The sequence below is a fragment of the Moschus berezovskii genome, chromosome 10 (assembly GCF_049115385.1).
Source record: "Moschus berezovskii isolate FMDL1 chromosome 10, NW_MosBer_1.0, whole genome shotgun sequence".
Classification (NCBI taxonomy): domain Eukaryota; kingdom Metazoa; phylum Chordata; class Mammalia; order Artiodactyla; family Moschidae; genus Moschus; species Moschus berezovskii.
In genome coordinates this window covers 108,615,851-108,635,212 of record NC_142469.1, presented here as the reverse complement: position 1 = coordinate 108,635,212, position 19,362 = coordinate 108,615,851, and the positions used below count along the sequence as shown (strand labels likewise).

Sequence of the window (19,362 nt, the reverse complement as noted above, 5' to 3'; positions counted from 1 at the left end):
CCAGGCTTTCTCCAGTCCCCACCCTCCCCCCGCCCCCCGAGTCCCACCCATTCTCCAGATCCTTTTAAGACCTCAGGTCTACACCACAGGGATTGTCACAGGCTCCAGGACAAAGGCTGCCCCATAACATCACTTACCTTGGGAGAACATTTTCTTATTTCTGGGTCTGAATTTGTTTTCCCCTGCTCACTGTTGGCTCAGCCATGCTCTGAAAAAAATAAGGGGAATTTCCCTCTGATTTCTGTGTCTCAGGAAATCCCCTCCATATATGTAACCCACCATATTGCCAAGAACGCCTTCCCCCACCACTCAGGCTGGTCCTGGTCCTTCTGATGAGAAGGGTGAGGGATAGACCATAGGACACGACACGCCGTGCAGCCTAAAGCCCTGCTGTTTTGCTTTTAGTGTCCCTGCATATTTGTGATGCATTTGTCTAGTTCTCATTGCCAATATAAGCGTTTAGTGCCTGAGAGGCTTTAGAGGGGTGGGGTGTGGGGGCAGGTGGGAGGGACGTTCAGGAGGGAGGGAGATATATGCACCTGTGGCTGATGTGCGACAGGAACCAGCACAACACTGTACAGCAATTATCCCCCAGTTAAAAATAAAGAAAAAGTTTAAAAAAGAAGACAATTTCTTGCTAAAAGCATTCTGGCAAGGAGTTTACATTCTCCTTTGTACGCTGTCCAGGTCTTGAGAAACTTTTCTATTATAGAGGGTGTTTGGTTTTTTTTTTCCTTTTTAAGTTACAAAAATCCTTCCTGCTATAGTTTTAACCTGTTTCCCCTTTCCTGTGAGCTCCCTTCCTTTCAAAGTTCCTCTCTAGTTTATGTATGGGCTTGGGTTGACAAGAAAAAGTCCCCTATTTCTCTGTTCACAGCCCAGGCTCCTCATATATGGTTGGTCCAAATTCTCCGTTTGGTTTTGAGCCTCCCTACTGACCGTCTTCGTCAGGAAGGTTCACTGCAAACTTGTGGGATGAAGAATGTGTTTGCCTCCACAGTAAAGGCCGAGCAGCATAGAGCCCCACAAACCAGAGCTTCCAATGGCAGACACTTGCTGCCTGACGGGTCCGAAGGCCTGAAGTCCAAGGTCGGGGGTGCAGGGCCCAGCTGCTGGGAATCTTCCCGCCTCTTCTCTCGCCCGGCCGGGACCGCCCCGCTCCGTCCTCCGCCTCCGTGTCCCTGCGGCCTCCTCCGCGGTCTCTGCCTCCACGCGGCCCTTCTTTTGGGGACACCAGTCATGTGGGGTGAGGCCCTCCCTGCTCCAGCACGACCTCATCTTATCAGTTACACCCGCTGTGACCCTGTTCTCCAAATAAAGCCACAGTCTGAGGTTCTGGGGCTCAGACTTTTAACATACGTTTTTAGAGGAGACACGATCCAACCCATAACAACGTGGAAACAGCAGTGAAGTTCAAACCCAAAGTCCTAGACGCCGGCACCTCCCAAGTGAACGCAAGGCTTTCCGCCCCTCCCCGCTTTAAAGCTGCTAATCAGAGCAGACCTAGTGAGGGCATGTGCGTTAATGATTTCACACGCCCTGCCCCGGCTCGCGCACGTGGTCACAGCCTCACCCTGGCATCCCTCCATGGCCCCTGGAGTAAGCTGGCTTTTCACAAGGATGGCTGGCCTCCCTGCTCCCGGGGCACGTGTCCTGCCGCCAAAGACGGGTGCGCTGTGCATCCCCAAGGTCGTAGTGAAACCACTGGAGGCCGCCATCCGAGCTGGCCTGTAAGATGCTCTAAGGCCGGAATCTCGGCCCCAAGGGCGTTTCTTGGTCAAGGGCAGGTGTCCAGGGGAATGAGGACCCTGGCCTGTCTCCCCTGGTGGCCAGCCCTTCCTGTGGCTTCTTTTGACACCCAGCCAGTGTAGTGCTGTGAATCTGTGAGGACCTGGGTGTGCAGACCTTGTCTGAATTCTTGTCCTGTTGTGTAAGTTTAGATGGTCGGTTCATCTCCCTGGGCCTCAGTGTCTCCACCTCGTAAATGGGTTCGCCGTGTCTGGCTCATAGCATTCACAGCTTATCACAGAGATGGAAGGATAATGCAGGCCCAGATCTTCAACAGTCATCACCAAATCCCTTTAAGCCAGCATGTCAGAGTGCCTTGCACAGTGGCCATCCCGAGTGTGTCCCCGTGGCTCTGAGAGGCTAGCAGAGGCCAGCAGTGGTAATCTAGCAGGTAAGCGGTAAACGAGGACCCCGGGGAGGACGCCCTGGCACCGCCTGCAGGGCACGGATTTCAGTAGGCCTCCCGGAGCAATGCTGGATCTTGAGGAGGTGGGAGGGGGCAGGAAGGACGCCCTGGCAGTGCCCGTGGCCCCACGGAGGCTGGACGCTCCTGTTCACCCAGGTGTGAGCGCGGCGGGCCCAGGAGGAGAGGTGCTGCGTGCAGGAGAATATGCCCCCCGCCCCGGGCTCTGCTTCTAAAAAGGCCACGTTGGTCGGCAGACTGCAGATGAGTTATGGGCACGGTCTTGAGCCCGGAAGTACCATCCTCTGGCGAGAACAGCTTGAAAGGAGGGGGACAGGAACACTGTGGAGACAGTATCACGGCAAGTCGGAGTCACTGCACACGGAACCCACGCGTGACGCAGTGCTGGCGGGCTCATCTTCTGCTTCGGGTGATGCGGTGACTGGTTGTGCCCTGCACCAGATGACACAGACCGGTGGAGCAAGCTTCCAGATTAGCTTTCTAGAACGTGGAGTGGGGGCCTACTTCTTTCCTGGGCGTCTCACTGATCTTGGGTGGAACGCTAGGATTTTAACAAATAACGTCTTTGTTGAGCACTTTCTCATTTTGGTTTCCTGCGTGGATTGCCGGTTTTGCAGTGATGAGCTTGTGAGGAAGGCAGACAGGTTTCACAGAGGGGTCTTTCTCACCTCGGTACTGGCGAGTTCTGCAGGGGGACATCCTCTGTGGGGACGTCCTATGTGCTGCAGAGATTCACCAGCACCCCCGGCCTCTGCCCGCTGGATGCCAGCCGCAGACTTCCCATCACCCCCGGTTGTGAGACCCCAGAATGTCCCCAGATGTTGCCAGCCATACCCCTTGACAAAGTCAGCCCCAGTTCTAGAGGCTCAGAGGATTTCGGCACGTCATAATCGGAAGAGTGAGTAGGAACGTCATTCCAGATGTTTCTCTTCCTGATGGACATTCTGCAATGCAGTGCTTCTCACCGCGGCATCTTTAGATCATGCTCACCTCGCCACAGCCTCATTGAATTTGCTGAGAAGGAGGATGTTTTCCTGGGTGTTCATTGGAAGAACTGATGTTAAGCTGAAACTCCAATACTTTGGCCACCTCATGCGAAGAGTTGACTCACTAGAAAAGACTCTGATGCTGGGAGGGATTGCGGGCAGGAAGAGACAGGGACGACAGAGAATGAGATGGCTGGATGGCATCACTGACTTGATGGACGTGAGTTTGAGTGAACTCCGGGAGTTGGTGTTGGACAGGGAGGCCTGGCGTGCTGTGATTAATGGGGTTGCAAAGAGTTGGACACGACTGAGCGACTGAACTGAACTGAAGGATGTTTATATTCAGCTGTACCTGTTTGGTGTCTAGGACTGCATCATTTCATTTCCAGAAGTGCTTTATTTTTAGAGTCTCTTGTTTGTTAATCATATTTTCTTTTTTAAAAAATATATTTACATATTTATTTAATTTTGGGCTGCACTGGACCTTCATTGCCTCGTGTAGCCTTTCTTTAGTTGCGGCAAACGGGGGCTGCTCTCTCGGTACGGTGCTCAGGCTTCTTATTGCAGTGGCTTCTCTTGTTGGGGAGAGTGGGCTCCAGAGAACAGGCTCAGTAGTTGTATAGCACACGGGCTTAGTTGCCTCGCAGCATGTGGGGTCTTCCCAGACCAGGGATCGAACCTGTGTCCCCTGAACTGGCAGGCAGATTCTCAACCACTGGACTACCAGGGAAGTTCTGTTCATCATATTTTCATTTCTTTTATTTCCTTATACATATTAGATTTAATTCTATATCCGACACCTGACTAAGTCCAAGAGCCTAAGTCCGCACATCTGATTCTGCAGTTGGCTGTCTTGCTGACTTCGCTGACCCTCCGTGTCCCTGTTCAGTGGCTGTGAGCTCCTAGAAGCTGTATGCAAGGAATTCTTTGAATCCTGGGTTTAAAGCAGATTTCTCTAGAGAGCATTTCTGTGTGTTTCTGCTAGGCCCCTGGGCTAAGAACCACCTGTGTGTGTGCTCAGTTGCCCAGTCATGTCCGACTCTTTGTGACCCCATGGACTAAAGCCTGCCAGGCTCCTCTGTCCATGGAATTTTCCAGGCAAGAATACCGGTGGTGGTGGTGACTTAGTCACTAAGTTATTTCTGACTCGTGACCCCATGAACTGCAGCCCACCAGGCTCCTCTGTCCATGGGATTCTACAGGCAAGAATACTGGAGTGGGTTTCCATTTCCTCCTCCAGGGGATCTTCCTGACCCAGGAATCGAACCCGCATCTCCTGTGTTGGAAGGCAGATTCCTTACCACTGCAAAGAACCATCTGAGACCACTTTATTTATTTTTTTGCTTCTGAACTTTATTAACTGTAAATGAGGATAATAAAATAAATCTCATGATTATTCATCATAAATACATAATCCATGACAATCTCTTGGTACCTCGTAAGCACTCTATAGTGCTTGAAGTCGCTCGGTCCTGTCCAACTCTTTGTGACCCCATGGACTGTAGCCCACCAGGCTCCTTCGTCCATGGGATTTTCCCGGAAAGAGTACTGGATAAATGGTGGTAGTTTACTCGCTGAGTCGTGCCTGACTCTTTGTGACCCCATGGACTGTAGCCCACCAGGCTCCTCTGTCCATGGGATTCTCCAGGCAAGTGAGTGAGTTGTCATTTCCTTCTCCATGAGACCACTTTAAATACTCAACTTGAATTTTCGTTGCTGTTTTTAGGTTACACAGAGAGTGAATTAGGGCCACAGCCTCTGTCAGGGATGGCTGTGCTCACAATGTCTAAGGGGAGACTTGTCCTTCCCTGTCCCCCTTGTCTGCAAGGTAGGGGTATTTAGTCCACTTCAGAGTGAGGGCAGAGCCCTGCCACCCCTACCCTGGATGGGTGGGCTTTTGACTTCCATGGTCCTCACAGGTCGAATCTGAATCAAGTTCGACCCTGACCGGCATTGCTGACTCATCTCTAAGGCTCTAAGCACATCCCTTGTAGCTGGTCTGTTGCACAGACCTGGCTTGTGCTTGGGCCATCACACCCCTTCCATTCTTTATTCAAAGAGTGAACAGTGGAAGGCGCCTGGCAGGTTTCATAGCTTTTCTTCCCCTTCTTGAACAAGAGACAACCAAGTTTACTTCAGGTTTCAAACCCGATCAAGAAGTTAGTGTCTTGTGTCCTAAGGGCTGATCAAACTCAGATCTCTTTGCCTGGCTTGAGTGTCCATCCCACTGGAAGCCTGCGGCGTCCCTTTCAGGGTCAGAGCAGGAGGAGAGGAGAGACAAAGGTATACTTAAACTGCTCCTGGCCCAACTGACCTTGTTGTCTGGATCCGTCCTGACCCCCTCTCATGGACAGCCGTCTTGTCTTCTTCTGAGGTTACTGTGGCCAGAGAACCCCAGTCCCCCAGGCTGCAGCCCACTTACAGGAGAGCAGCCTCTTGTTTAGGGGGTTACTTGGAGTTCTCATGTCCAGCCACCCCTGATCTGTTGCTGCTGTTTAGTTGTTTCAGTCATGTTCGACTCTTTGTGACCCCAAGGACTGTAGCCCGCCAGGCTCCTCTGTCCATGGAATTCTCCAGGCAAGAGTACTGGAGTGGGTTGCCATTTCCTACTCCGGAGGATCTTCCTAGCTCAGGAATCAAACGCACATCTCCTGCGTTGGCAGGCAGGTTCTTCACCGCTGGGCCACCATGTGTAGGAAACACTGCTACCTTCTTTCTGCTCAGCACCCTGGGACGCAGGCCACTCTGTGAACAGCCCCTCCTGGGGCTGCCCTGGGGCCAGGGCTGCCCTGCTCCCTCCTGTAGAATCCTGACCCCCAGACATCACAGCTGTCTTGGTGGGGCCTGAAATAAAGGAGGGGGCATCCTCCCAATCCCTGAAAGCCCTCTGGGTGGAGGGAAAGCAAGGTTGGAGGGCACAAACTTTGCCAGTTACCTTCCTGACAAAAGCCTGCACCCCTTCCTGCCCAGGGCAGCCTGTTCTCAGAGGACAGCTCCTGGTTATCATTCTTGGGATTCTCAAATCCTTTGCCTTCTGTGTTTTTGGGACTTGGTACAAACTTTAGTTTTCATTAATCAATCATGAGATTTTATTTGTTCCAAGTTCCCAATAACCGTGTTCTTCCACAGCCTGGGACACCACCTCCTCTGTCTGCACAGAACACATCTCCTCGTCCCCAGAGTTCACCCCAAAGCACCCTCCCCCTCGGCTTCTCCAGTTAGGGTTGACTCTTTGTTCATCTCTGTTCACGGAGCATTTTTTTACATGTTTTTTCCATATTATGTGAAACCTCCATCAGATTTGTCTATTCACTTTCCTTCTCTAATACACAGCTGTGAACTTCTGGAGGTCAGGGGCCATGTTGTAATCACATTGTGTTCCCGCATGCCAAGCACAGGGCCAGGTACTCAGAGGAGCTCTGTAATCCTGTGTTCAACCCACTTGAATGCACACCGACCAGTCCGGTCCTCTCTAAGAAGCAGCAGTAGCCATTGAATTCAGTCCCAGATGGATCGTGCTTAAAACAGGAAGAAACTCAGGATAATCAGGGGTCTCTGAGTTCTTGGTCTTCTCTCCAAGCCTCTCCACTCTATCATCTGGGCACCAGACTTTATTAAGCTCACTTTTTCTTTCCCAATATTTGCTAGGGATTGTTTGGAGTCAGGTTAAAGTGGGCCCTGATACCTACCCAAGATTTGCTGATCTGGAGGGTTTGGTTGCATTAGCACACACAGTGGTGGAAAATGATTGCTAGAGATTTTGATATATCTGTTTTACCAGGACAAAAGCAAACAGACTTGTTCTAGCAATGAGATAAATTCCTCAGTTGAAATATAAAAGCTACTTTAATTTTTCTTTTGAGATGTCCAAGTTCAATAGAGCCATTTTGTAGCATTCGAACATGGGGGATCCTGAACGTCCCATAGACAATGTCTTTCCTGTCTTGTTACAACAGGTCAAGTGCTCTTGTTGGTGAAACACAAGCCTTGATCTGGACCTGCCCCAAGGTGTTTGTCTTGCACAGGTGCCCTTGAGCTAGCATCGCTGGCAAGCCGTGATCCTGCGACTGACCAGCATATCATCTACCCACAGCCGGCCCGTTCCGCATTCCTGGAGCCGGTGACCAGCCTGTCTGCTGTCCAGCAAGTGCTCTCTTTGCCAGAGCAGCCACATGGCACAGCCCTGGCCTGTCTTTGTTTGCTTAGAGGTGGGACGCCTGAGTGGTGCTGGCGGGAGACACAGGGTGGTAGGAAGCTCCTCTGCAGAGTAGGGATAATGGCCCCCAAGCAGAATCCTTGCTGGAAGCAGGACCCGATTCGGGGCCTATTTTCATCTTAGAGATGCACAGTGGGAACACAGAACATGCAAGTGTGCTCAGGCTCATTCAGCAAGGAAATGGCAGCGCCAGCATCCTGATGCTAAACTGACTGTGCTTATACCCCCGTTAACCCCCAGAGAGACTGTCGGACCTCACCTGATGATCCAGATGCACCTGAACTTACCAGTTCTTTTCTGGGAGCCTCCGCTGTTTACTCGCTGTAGCAAAGATTGCCTGACACCAGTATTAATGCAGCCTTTGATTAAGCAAGGGGATCATATGACAGGTAGATTTTTCACAATCTGCCTGGCAAAGCAGTACTTGTCACACAGCACCTCGTGCACAGATACTTCTGGACTTTTCAGGGAGTGGTGGTAGTTTGTTAATGAGATTGTCTGGTCTGTGTTTTAAACAAAAATACGTGGACAATGCATAAAAGGAAAACAGAAAAGGCTGCACAAAGTCCAAAGGTCACAAATCTGGACCTGCCTCCAGCCCTCTGATGAGCATTTCTGGTGGGGGGTCGGGAAACTGTGTTCCCCTTTAAGGCAAATCCCCTGCAGCCCTACGCCAGCAGCTGGTTTCTGAGGGCCCTGACTCAGGACACTCAGGACACCCGATAAATCTTCCGTTTGGGTAATTTTCTATATATGCAGTCGGAGGTCATGGAGAACGGATGTATGTCTTTGTTCTCCAAACACAGCCGCGGAGGCTTCCCCAGCTGGCTGCGGCCGCCCTGGGCTGCGCTGGGGTCCACTCATCACCGGGCAAAGACTGGCGGACCCCCAGGTCGGGCGCCCGGGCTGCGGGGACGCGCTCAAGGGGAGGGCCGCTGGGGCCACGGGGTGAAGAGCGGTGTAGAGCTCACGTGTGCAGGCTCCTGGTGCACCCTCCACCCCGTTTTGTTCCGTTTTCTAGAAGTGTTTGCTAATCAGCAAAGTTTTGTTCTGCACAGAAACGCAGGAGGGCCAAGTCCTTATATGGATGCTTTAAGGAAAGAAAACATAATGACACCCCAAGCTAGGAAAACAGCCCAGCAGGCCAACCAGAGAGAGAGAGAGGCAGCAACAGTCTCTGCCGAGCAGCCGCGCGGCTCGCCCGCGCGGCGCTGCGGTCCCCTCCGCCGGCTCAGTAGGGATGCGCCGCCGAGGGCGCTGATTGGCGGAAGGGGCGGTGGGGGCGGAGCCACAGAGAGCGCGTACGCGGAAGGAGGGGGCGGGGAGAAGAAGCGAGAGCCTGGGGCAGTGGGGCGCTGGGCGCTGATTGGTGGCAGTCGGGGAACGATAAGGTGGGCGTGGCCGGGCGTGGCGGCGGGCTCTGATTGGTGGTAGTGGTGGGGGGCGGGGCAGGGAGGAGCTGCCCTGAGGGGAGAGGAGGAGGAGGAGGAGGAGGGGAGAGCCCGGGGCTGCAGACTGATTGGCCGTAGTAGCGCGGGGCGGCAGGTGCTGATTGGTGGTAGTGGCTGTGGGCGGGGCTCCGGGGGGCGGAGCTGCCCCTCGCAGGCTGGACCAGGAGGAGAAGGCGGAGGGGGGGAGGGGAGATCTCGGGACGACAGGTTCTGATTGGCCGCAGTGACGGAGGGCCGGGCGTGGCCGCGGGCTCTGATTGGCGGTAGTGGCTGTGGGCGGGGCTCAGGGGACGGGCTGCCCGGGGCAGGTCCTCCTAGGCTGGACCAGGAGGAGGGGGGAGGGGAGAGCCCGGGGCGGCAGACTCTGATTGGTCGTAGTGGCGGAGGCCGGGCGGAGCGGCGGGCGCTGATTGGCGGTAGTGGCCATGGGCGGGGCTCGGAGGGGCGGGGCTGCCCGGGGCTGGTCCTCGCAGGCTGGACCAGGAGGAGGAGGAGGAGGAGGCGGGAGCGCGGGGCCCCCGGCCGCTGTGGCCGGCTCGGCCTGCCCTTTGTGCCCGCCGCCCGCGCCCCGCGCCGATGGCCGCCGTGCCGGGCTCCCCGGCCGCTCGCGCCCGCGAGCGGACCTGACCCCGCGCTCCTGGGATGCGCCGGGGATGCGCGTCCTCCGGCCCTGCGGCTCCTCGCGGCTGGGCGCCGGGCGATGGAGCTGAGCATGAAGAAGTTCACGGTGCGCAGGTTCTTCTCCGTGTACCTGCGCAAGAAGTCGCGCTCCAAGAGCTCCAGTCTTAGCCGACTCGAGGTAAATGCCCTCGCCTCTGAGCGCGCGGCTACCCCGGTCCGCGCCGCGCCCTGGAGGAGGCTGCGGGTCTTGGGGCCGTCGCGAGCCCTTCCGATTGTCAGATGCACGGTCACACTGCGACCCGTGTCAGGGAGCTAAAGTTGAGAGCCTCTCCGACCTTCCTAAAACCGATCGTTATTGTCGGGACTTAGTAAACCCTTGGACGGGTCTTCGGATCCTCAGCGGGAACTAAGCTCTGCCCGCGTTGAATCTCTAACCAGTTTTGTCCCACGCTCTGTGCAGGATTTGGGGTAGTCACCCTGGGTGCCCACAGGGTGCTCTGGGTGGAGAGGATTTCACCTGTGCCGCTCGGTGTGGCACCTCAGAAGTCCCAAGTACACAGCCTCGCGAGCCCCACCCTCGGCTGGTGTTGATCGGGTTTATTTTACAGAGACCCAAAGCCACACAGATACTACCATGCTGTGTAGATTGTTCGTGTATTTGAAATCAGTGCAAAATTGACAAAAGGGGATTTTTTTTTTTAGGGCAGCACCACAATCCACCTAGACTAGTCTCAAATGGTGCTCCGTAGTAAAGTGCCTGATGCAATAGCCCTGTGCCTCTGGGTGTGATGTGGATTCATTCTGAAACCCAGAGGACCCTTTTCTCCGGTCCTGCATCTTGTCATCTTTGGGTTTCCAAGTGGTCTGCGCACGGTTCTCTAATGTGTTTTGCATTTCAACAATCACATCTTATTCTCTGCATTCCACTGTCCAAACTACATGGTTGAATCTATAGATGACCAAACTGTGAAGCATGTTTAAGTGAAAAAAAAAGAGACATTATGAGGGGTTTTTTTTTGGGGGGGTGGAGTTAGTGGACACAACCTAGACATTTCTTTTGACATTGTCCTTGCCTTTGCCACGAGGCTGGCACCTATGGAGGTTTTGATGTGTTTGCTTCTAATGAAGTCACATCAGTGCGAACAATGTCACATTTTTCATCTTGGGTTTCTTTGTCCTGGCTGCCATGATATTAGATACAGGCATGGGTTCTGTAACAAGAGATCTTTAAGCAAAGCTCAGGAGTAGACATGAAAGCAACAGAGAAGGACTTGTTTCAGAAGTTTCTGTTATGAAATCACTAAATCAGAATTTTAAGGACTAGGTAGGATCTTTGTAACTGGTTTCTGAGGATAAAACATATCTTTCAAATACAACTATTAATTCAATAATTCAATAAAGGAGGGCTTCCTTTAAACCTCATGCTGACAGATGAAGCATAAGTTCATTGGGCTAAGTCATCTTCCTGGATGTCAGGCATTTAAAAAACACCAAAGTGAACAAGAATAGAAACTCAGAAGAGTATTTACCTCCATACCTAAATGCCAAGTTTATTATACAGCTTTTTGTCTCCCTCCATTCGTGTCCTTGTTAAGGGGAGGCAGTGAACTCCGGTGTTGTTTAGGAAAAGGAGTATGAACACTGGCCTCCTGGATGTCAGGAATCCTGTGGGCACGATACATTTACCACTGGTGTTCCGGGCTGTGGAAGTGCCTCAAAAAAGAATGCAATAGGAGCCAAGTGGGGAGTGGGGACAGAGGAGCGATGCTGCTTCAGTGTGGAAATAAAACTCCTGTGTACAAGATAGAACTATAAACAAACCATCAGATGTGCAGAAGATCAAGTGGGTGAGGAAGAAACGTAGTCTGTCGGCACGTGATCAGAGAGCAGTTCGTGTGACCCAGGTGCCCTGACCGGAGGTGGACAGAAGTGCTGATGAAGATGCCCAGCGCTGATTCAGTGCTACGGTCTCTGCAGACGCTCTCAGCAGCTGCTCGTAGTTGATCCCTGTGAAAATCCAGGTAGAGATGTGTTAGTATCCTCATTCTACTGCTAGGCAAAAAAAATCCTGAGAGCAGAATCTGAGAATCCTACTGAAAACTTAACCAAATCATTCTGCAAGTGTTAACTGAGATCCTGCTGTGTGCGTGCACAGCCCTGTTCTGGGCATTGTAGATCCAAAATACCTAGGACGGAGCAGTCCTGGCCTCATGGTGCTTCCACCTGGTGGGGCATCTATTGAGTGCTGACCTGTGCTTCAGTCCAGGAAATCTCATATTCCTGCCCGGCTACCTTCCAGCGTCCCCAAAGAATCCTGTCTATTCAGTAGCTCAGTCGGTAAAGAATCTGCCTGCAATGCAGGAGACCTGGGGTCGATTCCTGGGTCGGGAAGATCCCCTGGAGAAGGAAATGGCAACCCGCTCCAGTATTCTTGCCTGGAGAATCCCATGGACAGGGGAGCCTGGTGGGCTACAGTCCACGGGGTCGCAAGAGTCGGACGACACGACTTAGTGACTAAACCACCACCACCATTCATTCAGTTACAGACCAGAGACCAAGAAACGTGAAATTCAGGAAGGAGGTTTGTGAATTATTGGAGGCTGAGAAACAGGACGTGTAAAGTACTTAACACGGATGTGTATTTCCTCTGTTTGGACTAATGAAAATGATAGCTCATTTTGTAAAAAGAAACTTATATTTTAATTCTTTCAGTGAAATTTATATTTTAAAGTAGACACAGAGACCAAAAATTTTGCTTTGTTTAAACTCAGCATGTAGTGATAGTAACAGGAAAGGAGCAGTAGTTATATTTGGAGACTGAAACAGTATCATCTTTATCAAAAAGACTCCTAGGGAGAGACTTGGGGTTTCATATTTGCTTTTACATTTGACTTGACTTTAGGTTTAGAACTCAGCATTTGGTAAACTTGAACAAACCGAGAAGCCAGGTTGCTTAATATAAGATTTGGAATCAGTTTGTAAACTGCAGCTTAAATGTTTTTATAGCGTGTCAAGCATTGTGCCAGCTGAATTGACTAAATCATTGACTGGCAGGGATGATTTGGGGGGCTTCTAAATGGAACTTGGATATCTTGAATCTATTTCTATGTGCATACCCTAGAAGGGCGTCAGGGCTCAGCATCTACCGGACCCTCACCCCCAAGAAAGCTCTGATCTCAGGCCATTGGCAGCATTGCCTAAGAACCATAGCACTTCTAGAAGGTGTAACTATTGCCTCATCTAACTGTCCATGTTATAGTTGAGAAAATGGGGCCCAAGGAAGCAAAATGACTTGCTTATGCTTCTAACATGTTTGACAGGAAGTTCTTACTATGAGAGCATGTGCCGTCTTATTAATGTAGCCATTTCAGGTTGTATGGTTTTTCGGAGTTTACCATGGATTAGAAGATGCAGAGATGAAGGCTATTTTAATTTTTAAAAGGAAAGCTACTCTAGGGGATATTTTTGGAATGTGCTCCATAACCTAAAATTATGCTAGAGAGCCTTTTCTGGAAGTTGGGAAGTTCTTGGTGGGCTTTGCAGTAGAGCCACTGAAATGAGAGTCTCAGTTTTACCTCTCATAGCAGGGCAGTTCCTTCAACTCTCTCAGCCTCGTTTTTCTCCTCTGTGAAATGGGGATGATTGTGACTCCTACCTCACGGGCTTTATATGATGATTCCGAGCTTGTATATGTGAAGGTTCAACATGGACACTGGAAGATAAAATCAGTAATCAATCATTGTTAGCTATGGGTATTGATAAAGTATTTTCCAGGTTTATTGATGTTTTTCATATTGTTCAACGTCTACCGGTTCTGTCTGAACCTGAGATGGCACAGCCCCGCCCCCCGCCGTCTCCTCTGAAGCCTGCAGACCCCATGGCTTGTGCTGTGTCCCAGTCTGGTAACTGATTAATTGTTGCGACGCCCGTCCTGAGCGCCCTGGGGAAGGAAAGGCAGAGATCAGCTCTCGCAGACTGTGCTCCAGCCTGATTCATCGGATGGCAGCGCCACTGGCTGAGATGGAGCTCCCGCCATCTGGCCCCGACGCCGCTGTCCCGTCCTTATCTTGCCTGCCACCTGGGGTCCAGGAATGCATTACAGCGCGGGTCCGGAAGCCGAGGCACCCAGAGCTCAGGCGGATTCTAGATCAGAAACCACCCTGCCATCGCCACGCTGACCTAGCAGATCTTGGGGAAGGAAGCCTGCCCAGCACCCCTCAGTACCCCAGAAAACCTCCCAAGTGTGTGCAGACTCCAGAGCATGGTTCAGGGCTTGGTCAGGTTCAGAGAGGTTGGCCAGGAAACGTTCTAGAGAAATACTGGGCTTTGATTAATGAAAAGGGATATTGTTTGTTCAGGGTAAGATTTATCTACCAGTTTGCTAAATGGATCCGTATTCAAGGTCGGTTCATTTAGGGGCTTGGGGTTAGCAAAGCCAGGAATTTGGTTCTCATTGTCATTTCACCTGATTTTGACCTTTTTACTGACAGACAGTTGGGGATGAATGAGAAGGACAAAAGGCAGGTCCTCTGCCTGGGGTGGGGCTGCGCAAGTGGCGCTAGCGGTAAAGAACCCGCCTGCCAAAGCAGGAGACGTCAGAGAGGCAAGTGTGATCCCTGGGTCGGAAGATCCCCTGGAGGAGGCCATGGCAACCCACTCCAGTATTCTTGCCTGGAGAATCCCATGGACAGAGGAGCCTGGCGGGCTGCAGTCCGTAGGGTCCCACAGAGTTGGACACGACTGAAGTGACTTAGCATGCACACACGCACTCCCTGGGGTATTGATAGTGGTAAACTCTGGAGTGGAGAAGAGTTTCATTCACTTATTTATTTGCTCAATTATCTACAGTTCAGAGTTTTGAGCACATACCATGTGCCCTGTGCTAAGCAGTTGAGAGATAAAACATCTGATCCCTGCCCTCAGTGAATTTAACTTCTGGTGAGAGAGGCAAAGAAAGACATATATGGAAACTGCTGTGTAGGGTGTAAGTCCTGTGCAATCACTGGCACCTTTGGAGTTCAGTGGTCTAATTATATCAATTGTCAATTTGTTCCCATTTCCAACGCTCACAGATAATCAATCATTATGTGCACATATGAAAACATTTTATTACCCTTTTCAAAGGAAACCTGTTTCCTCATAAAGTAAAAGTTAAGAGACTGTTAGCAAATACAGCAATGTTGGCTCCATTCTGGGGAAAAGAGAAGAAAACTTCCTGGAAAGTTTGAAGCATTCAAACTTATTCTTGATCCTTGATTGGTAAGCGCTTCTTGATATTGGGAGGTTTCCAGGAAAACCATTTGTAATTAAAGTAATTTTCAGGTCGTTTCAGTAAATGCACCCAAAGAAATTCTATGTTAATCCTTATTTTATTGGACTTCTGGACAGCAGCAGCAACAGGTCAGTGGAGGCCACAGAAATAGTCCATTTTCAGCCTCAGCGTGTGCCTTGTCGTGTCATGGGACCCTGTGGATGGTAACTTCCCAGGCTCCTCTTTTGATGGGATTTTCGAGACAAGAATACTGAAGTGGAATGCCATTTCCTTCTCCAGAGGACCTTCCCCCCACCCAGGGATCGAACCTGTGTCTCCTGGGTCTCCTGCATTGCAGGCAGATTCCTTAACTGCTGAGCCACTGGGGAAGTCCATCTTAGTGAATACTTAATTTGCTTATTGTTTTACTTATTTATGCTTTGTTCCATTTTGAAGACACTAGACTTAATTCCTTATTTGTGGTCGGCTTATCTTTGCAATTTCATTATGCACTTTCTTTCCTTACATCCAGGAAAACACCCCCAAAGTATTGTTTCTTATTCAAAAATATGTGAAAAGACAACTAAAAATATTGAGATTTCACCCCTTTAAAAAAAACATTTGATTGAAGTAAAGTTGGCTTGAAGTTTCCCCGTGGCTCAGTAGTAAAGAATTTGCCTGCCAAACAGGAGATGAGGGTTCGATCCCTGGGGCAGGAAGCTCCTCTGGAGAAGGAAATGGCCACCCACTCCAGTATTCTTGCCTGGAAAGTCCCATGGACAAAGGAGCCTGCAGGGCTACAGTCCACGGGGTCACAGAAGAGTCGGACATGACTCAGCAACGAAACAACAATAATAGTTGTCTTACAGTGTTGTGTTAATTTCTACTGTACAGCAGAGTGATTCAGCTATACATATATATATATATATATATATATACACACACACATTCATTTTCATATTCTTTTCCATTGTGGTTTGTCTCAGGATATTAAATACAAGTCCCCGTGCTTTACAGTCGGACCTTGTTGCTTATCCATCCTGTATTTAACAGTTTGCGTGGCTAATCCTAAACTCCCATCCATCCCTACCCGCTCTCCGCCCTCTTGGCAACCACAAGTCTGTGTGTCTGTGAGTCTGTTTTGTAGACTCACACCTTTTTCTTTCACCTCTTTGACCTATTCACTGAGCATCCTCCACCACCCTGATGTAGCCAAGACTTGTGTGTTAGTCACTCAGCTGTGCCCGCCTCTTTGCGACCCCATGGACTGTAGCCCACCAGGCTCCTCTGTCCATGGGATTTTCCAGGCAAGGATACTGGAGTGGGTTGCCATTTCCTCCTCCAGGGAAATCTTCCTGACCCAGGGATCGAGCTGGGTCTCCTGCATTGCAAGTGGATGCTTTACCATCTGAGCTACTGGGGAAGCCCTCGCCAAGACTATTTCTGTATATTTTTCATGCATTTAGAAGTGCAGGAATGAAATAAAACACACTAAGTAAAAAACGGCACATCTGTCCACATCAACTGCTTTGGTGATTACCCAGGATTGCATGCGGCTTCTTGCATGTCAGTTGGACAGTTTCTTAGATGAGGCAAATTAATAAGTGGGTAGGAGGTGCTGGGACTCTGAGACAGAGGCTGGAGCAGGAGATAAAGAGTGATGTTCATGCAAGAGCCCAGGTGTGGATTAGTCCCTACGGGGCTCCAGTGGGCAGTGCCCTTTCAGATGTGGGGAGATTGGGGGTGAGCGTGTTCTATGTGAGTCCAGCTGGGAACCAGTAGTTTAGCCAGAAAGGCTGTTCATCTTTGGTCCACTCTTCCGTGTGTGTTAAGTAAGCAAGCCAGTGTAGCTAAAAGCATTCTCTAGAATGCACCGCTATTATTTCCAATGACGCTGGGTTCTGTTGTATTTTTCCCCCAGCAGCATCACGTGTCAGCTGATGTATTTTCGCTGGTGAAAGCTAGTAAATTAAACTCAAGTAGGAACTACCAGCAGATAGTCTATAAAGCTACAGTATGATTTAATCAAGCAAGCGGCTCAGATATATTCAGTGTAAAATATTGTTCATCGTGTCTGACTTGCAGCGGTATAGGAAGCCTTCCCTGCCCGTGAGTTAGCTAAGGAGCTGTCATGGTGGTGCAGGTGTAATTAAACCCCAGGAGCCTGCACCCCGGGGGTAGAGGTGACTGCGGAGGCTGTGAGGCTGTTTCTCACAGTCTGATCACTGTGGCTGATCCCCAGGCGGGCAAGAGGCAGCGTTTGGAACCATGAGATACGCGCCGACAGAGCTCTCCCCCTTCAGACTTGAGCCCGGCTCTCCCAGCCCTTCTTTCCCAGTGGCCGGACCTTGGGCTTCTGTGTCGTCCTTGGTGGGCCCACTGTGCCCGGTTTCAGCAAGAATCCTGCTGTGTCAATTTAGAGAGGACCCCCGGCCAGCCTCAGTGTTTGACCACCCTTGGCATGTGGTCCAGCTCCTCATCCCCACGCTCCCCAGGCGAGGTGTGACAACCCTGACCCGCCTTCAGCTCAGTTTACGAAGAATTGCCCTGTCCCCACCAGCCGCCCACCTGCCCCTGGGCTGCAGATCACCCCCCCCCCGCCACTTATGTAACGGGAGCTCCATCTCGGTCCCCTGCTGCAAACCCACGGCAGTGGTCCCTTGAATAAAGTCTTCCTCATTGTCTTTAGCAAGTGCCAGGATAATTTTTCTTGAGCAGTACCTGTTATTGTTAGAAATCTGCTTGTGTGCCTTGATATCCCTTAAAGGGGGTCCCAGGAACACCACTGATCAGACAGCCCTGACCTATTCCATCCAGCACACACTCAGCACCCGATCTTCTCTACAAGCTTTGGTTTGCCAGCTATGGCAACCCACTCCACTATTCTTGCCTGGAGAATCCCAGGGACAGGGGAGCCAGGTGGGCTGCCGTCTATGGGGTCGCACAGAGTTGGACACGACTGAAGCGACTTAGCAGCAGCAGCAAGGCTGCCCTGATAGCTCAGTTGGTAAGGAATCTGCCTGTAATGCAGGAGACCCCTGGTTCGATTCCAGGATTGGGAAGATCCACTGGAGGAGGGATAAACTACCCACTCCAGTGTTCTGGCCTGGAGAATTCCATGGACTGTATAGTCCCTGGGGTCACAAAGAGTGGACACGACTGAGCGACCTTCACTTTCACTCCAAGGGTCTGCAGGCTGCCCTACCCTGAGAGCCCCAGGAGTCGGCTCCTGTGCCCTTCAGGGACAGGAGAGGGTGGCAGGGGTGACAGAGAGCCAGGCAGGGGTGCCATCCCCTCGCCCCGACCCCCTCCCCTACCAGAGGTCCCCTGCTCCCCCCACTGGCTGTGCTGGGTCTTGCTGGCCCGGGCATGTCCCTCTCCCGCACGCCATCGGCCGCACTGGTGGCGAGTCTGCTCTCCGGTTATTGAATGCCCGGCAGGTTGGATGTGCCCGGTGAGTGAAGAGCCTGCCCTTGGGCTCTGCGGCGTTGCCCACAGCTGGCTGTGATGGACCCTGTCTGGAAGGGGGTCTGCGTGTCGTTGTGGGGAGGAGACGCCGTCCTCCTGAGCCAGCCGCTCCTCCCTGCCCTTCTGAGGACTCGCGGCTCCCAGTCAGCCCTGTCCCCGGGAAGCCCGCTTCCTTGGGCTGAGCTGCCGCAAGGCTGCTGGCAGCAACACGCTTGGCCCGTCGCTGTCATTTGAAACGTAATTCAGGGAAGTAGCCGCTCTGGCGGAACAGAGAGGTTCCCGCCGTTCCTGGCATCGGCCCGCTAGCGCGGGGCTCAGGAGCCAGTGGAAATGGTCTGACCTCTCAGGGACCAGAACTGCTTTTTCTTTTGGTTCTTCTGCCCTCCTGGATTGAATTAGGGAGATTCAAAGACACAGATCAGAGGACTTCCCCGTGGGCCAGTGGATAAGACTCCCTGCTTCCACTGCAGGCGACTCGGGTTCGATCCCTGGAGCGGGAACTTGAGATCCCACATGCTGCTTGGCGAAGGAAAACCCACACGTCCGAGGAGGATTTGTTGGCCAGGGTGTCCGCAGTCAGCGTGAGCCGTGACATTCTCTGTGTCGGGACACCTGGCCACGCTGTCCGCCCCGAGGCAGCTTTTACTTGTTAAAATGCAGTTATTAAAACATGTGGTTGTTGAAATGTGCGGTTGAATCTTTAAGGAACAGGGATGGAGGAATTTTACTTTGAAAGACTTCCTTTTGGAGTAGTTGTGGTGGAAATGTGCTTGTGACCGTTGAGCAGATTGCTCGGTCAGGGCTCAGTTTTAACACTTTAGGCCCAGGATAGTTGCAATGTTTCTACAGCGAAGATTAGATACCTTAAGTTTCAGAGATATGTTTTACATCCAAAGGATAGTGTGGGTGATCTCTTTCTAAGGATGGAAAATGTAGAAAGCTTCTTATTCTGAGCAGTGAGTAGAACACGCACTGGGGTGCGTGGACAGCTTGCCCAGGAGGGAGGGGGAGTAGGGGGGCAGGTGGCGCGGGCAGGCGAGCCTCCTCACGGCCAGTGTGCCAAGGAGCAAAACGCGGGAGATACTGTTGCGGTAAGACTTGCTGCTCTGTTTGGCTGACTTTGAAGATTAAGTGAAGGAAAAAAAAAAAAAAGCAGA

At 51.5% G+C, this 19,362-nt stretch overlaps 1 protein-coding gene across 5 annotated transcripts in view; it reads left to right on the top strand.

The window, feature by feature from the left end:
* Positions 1-19,362, top strand: part of RPS6KA2 (ribosomal protein S6 kinase A2) — a 336,387-nt gene that overhangs the window by 170,143 nt on the left and 146,882 nt on the right. For 2 of the 5 annotated variants that reach the window (XM_055433552.2, XM_088840893.1), the window contains exon 1: positions 9,346-9,664. The exons of the other annotated variants lie outside the window; for them this stretch is intronic. In XM_055433552.2, the coding sequence (XP_055289527.1) occupies positions 9,566-9,664 (99 nt within the window). In that variant the 5' untranslated portion in view covers positions 9,346-9,565. Of the gene's footprint in view, positions 1-9,345; positions 9,665-19,362 lie in introns of those variants that run through there. 5 annotated transcript variants of the gene reach the window in all.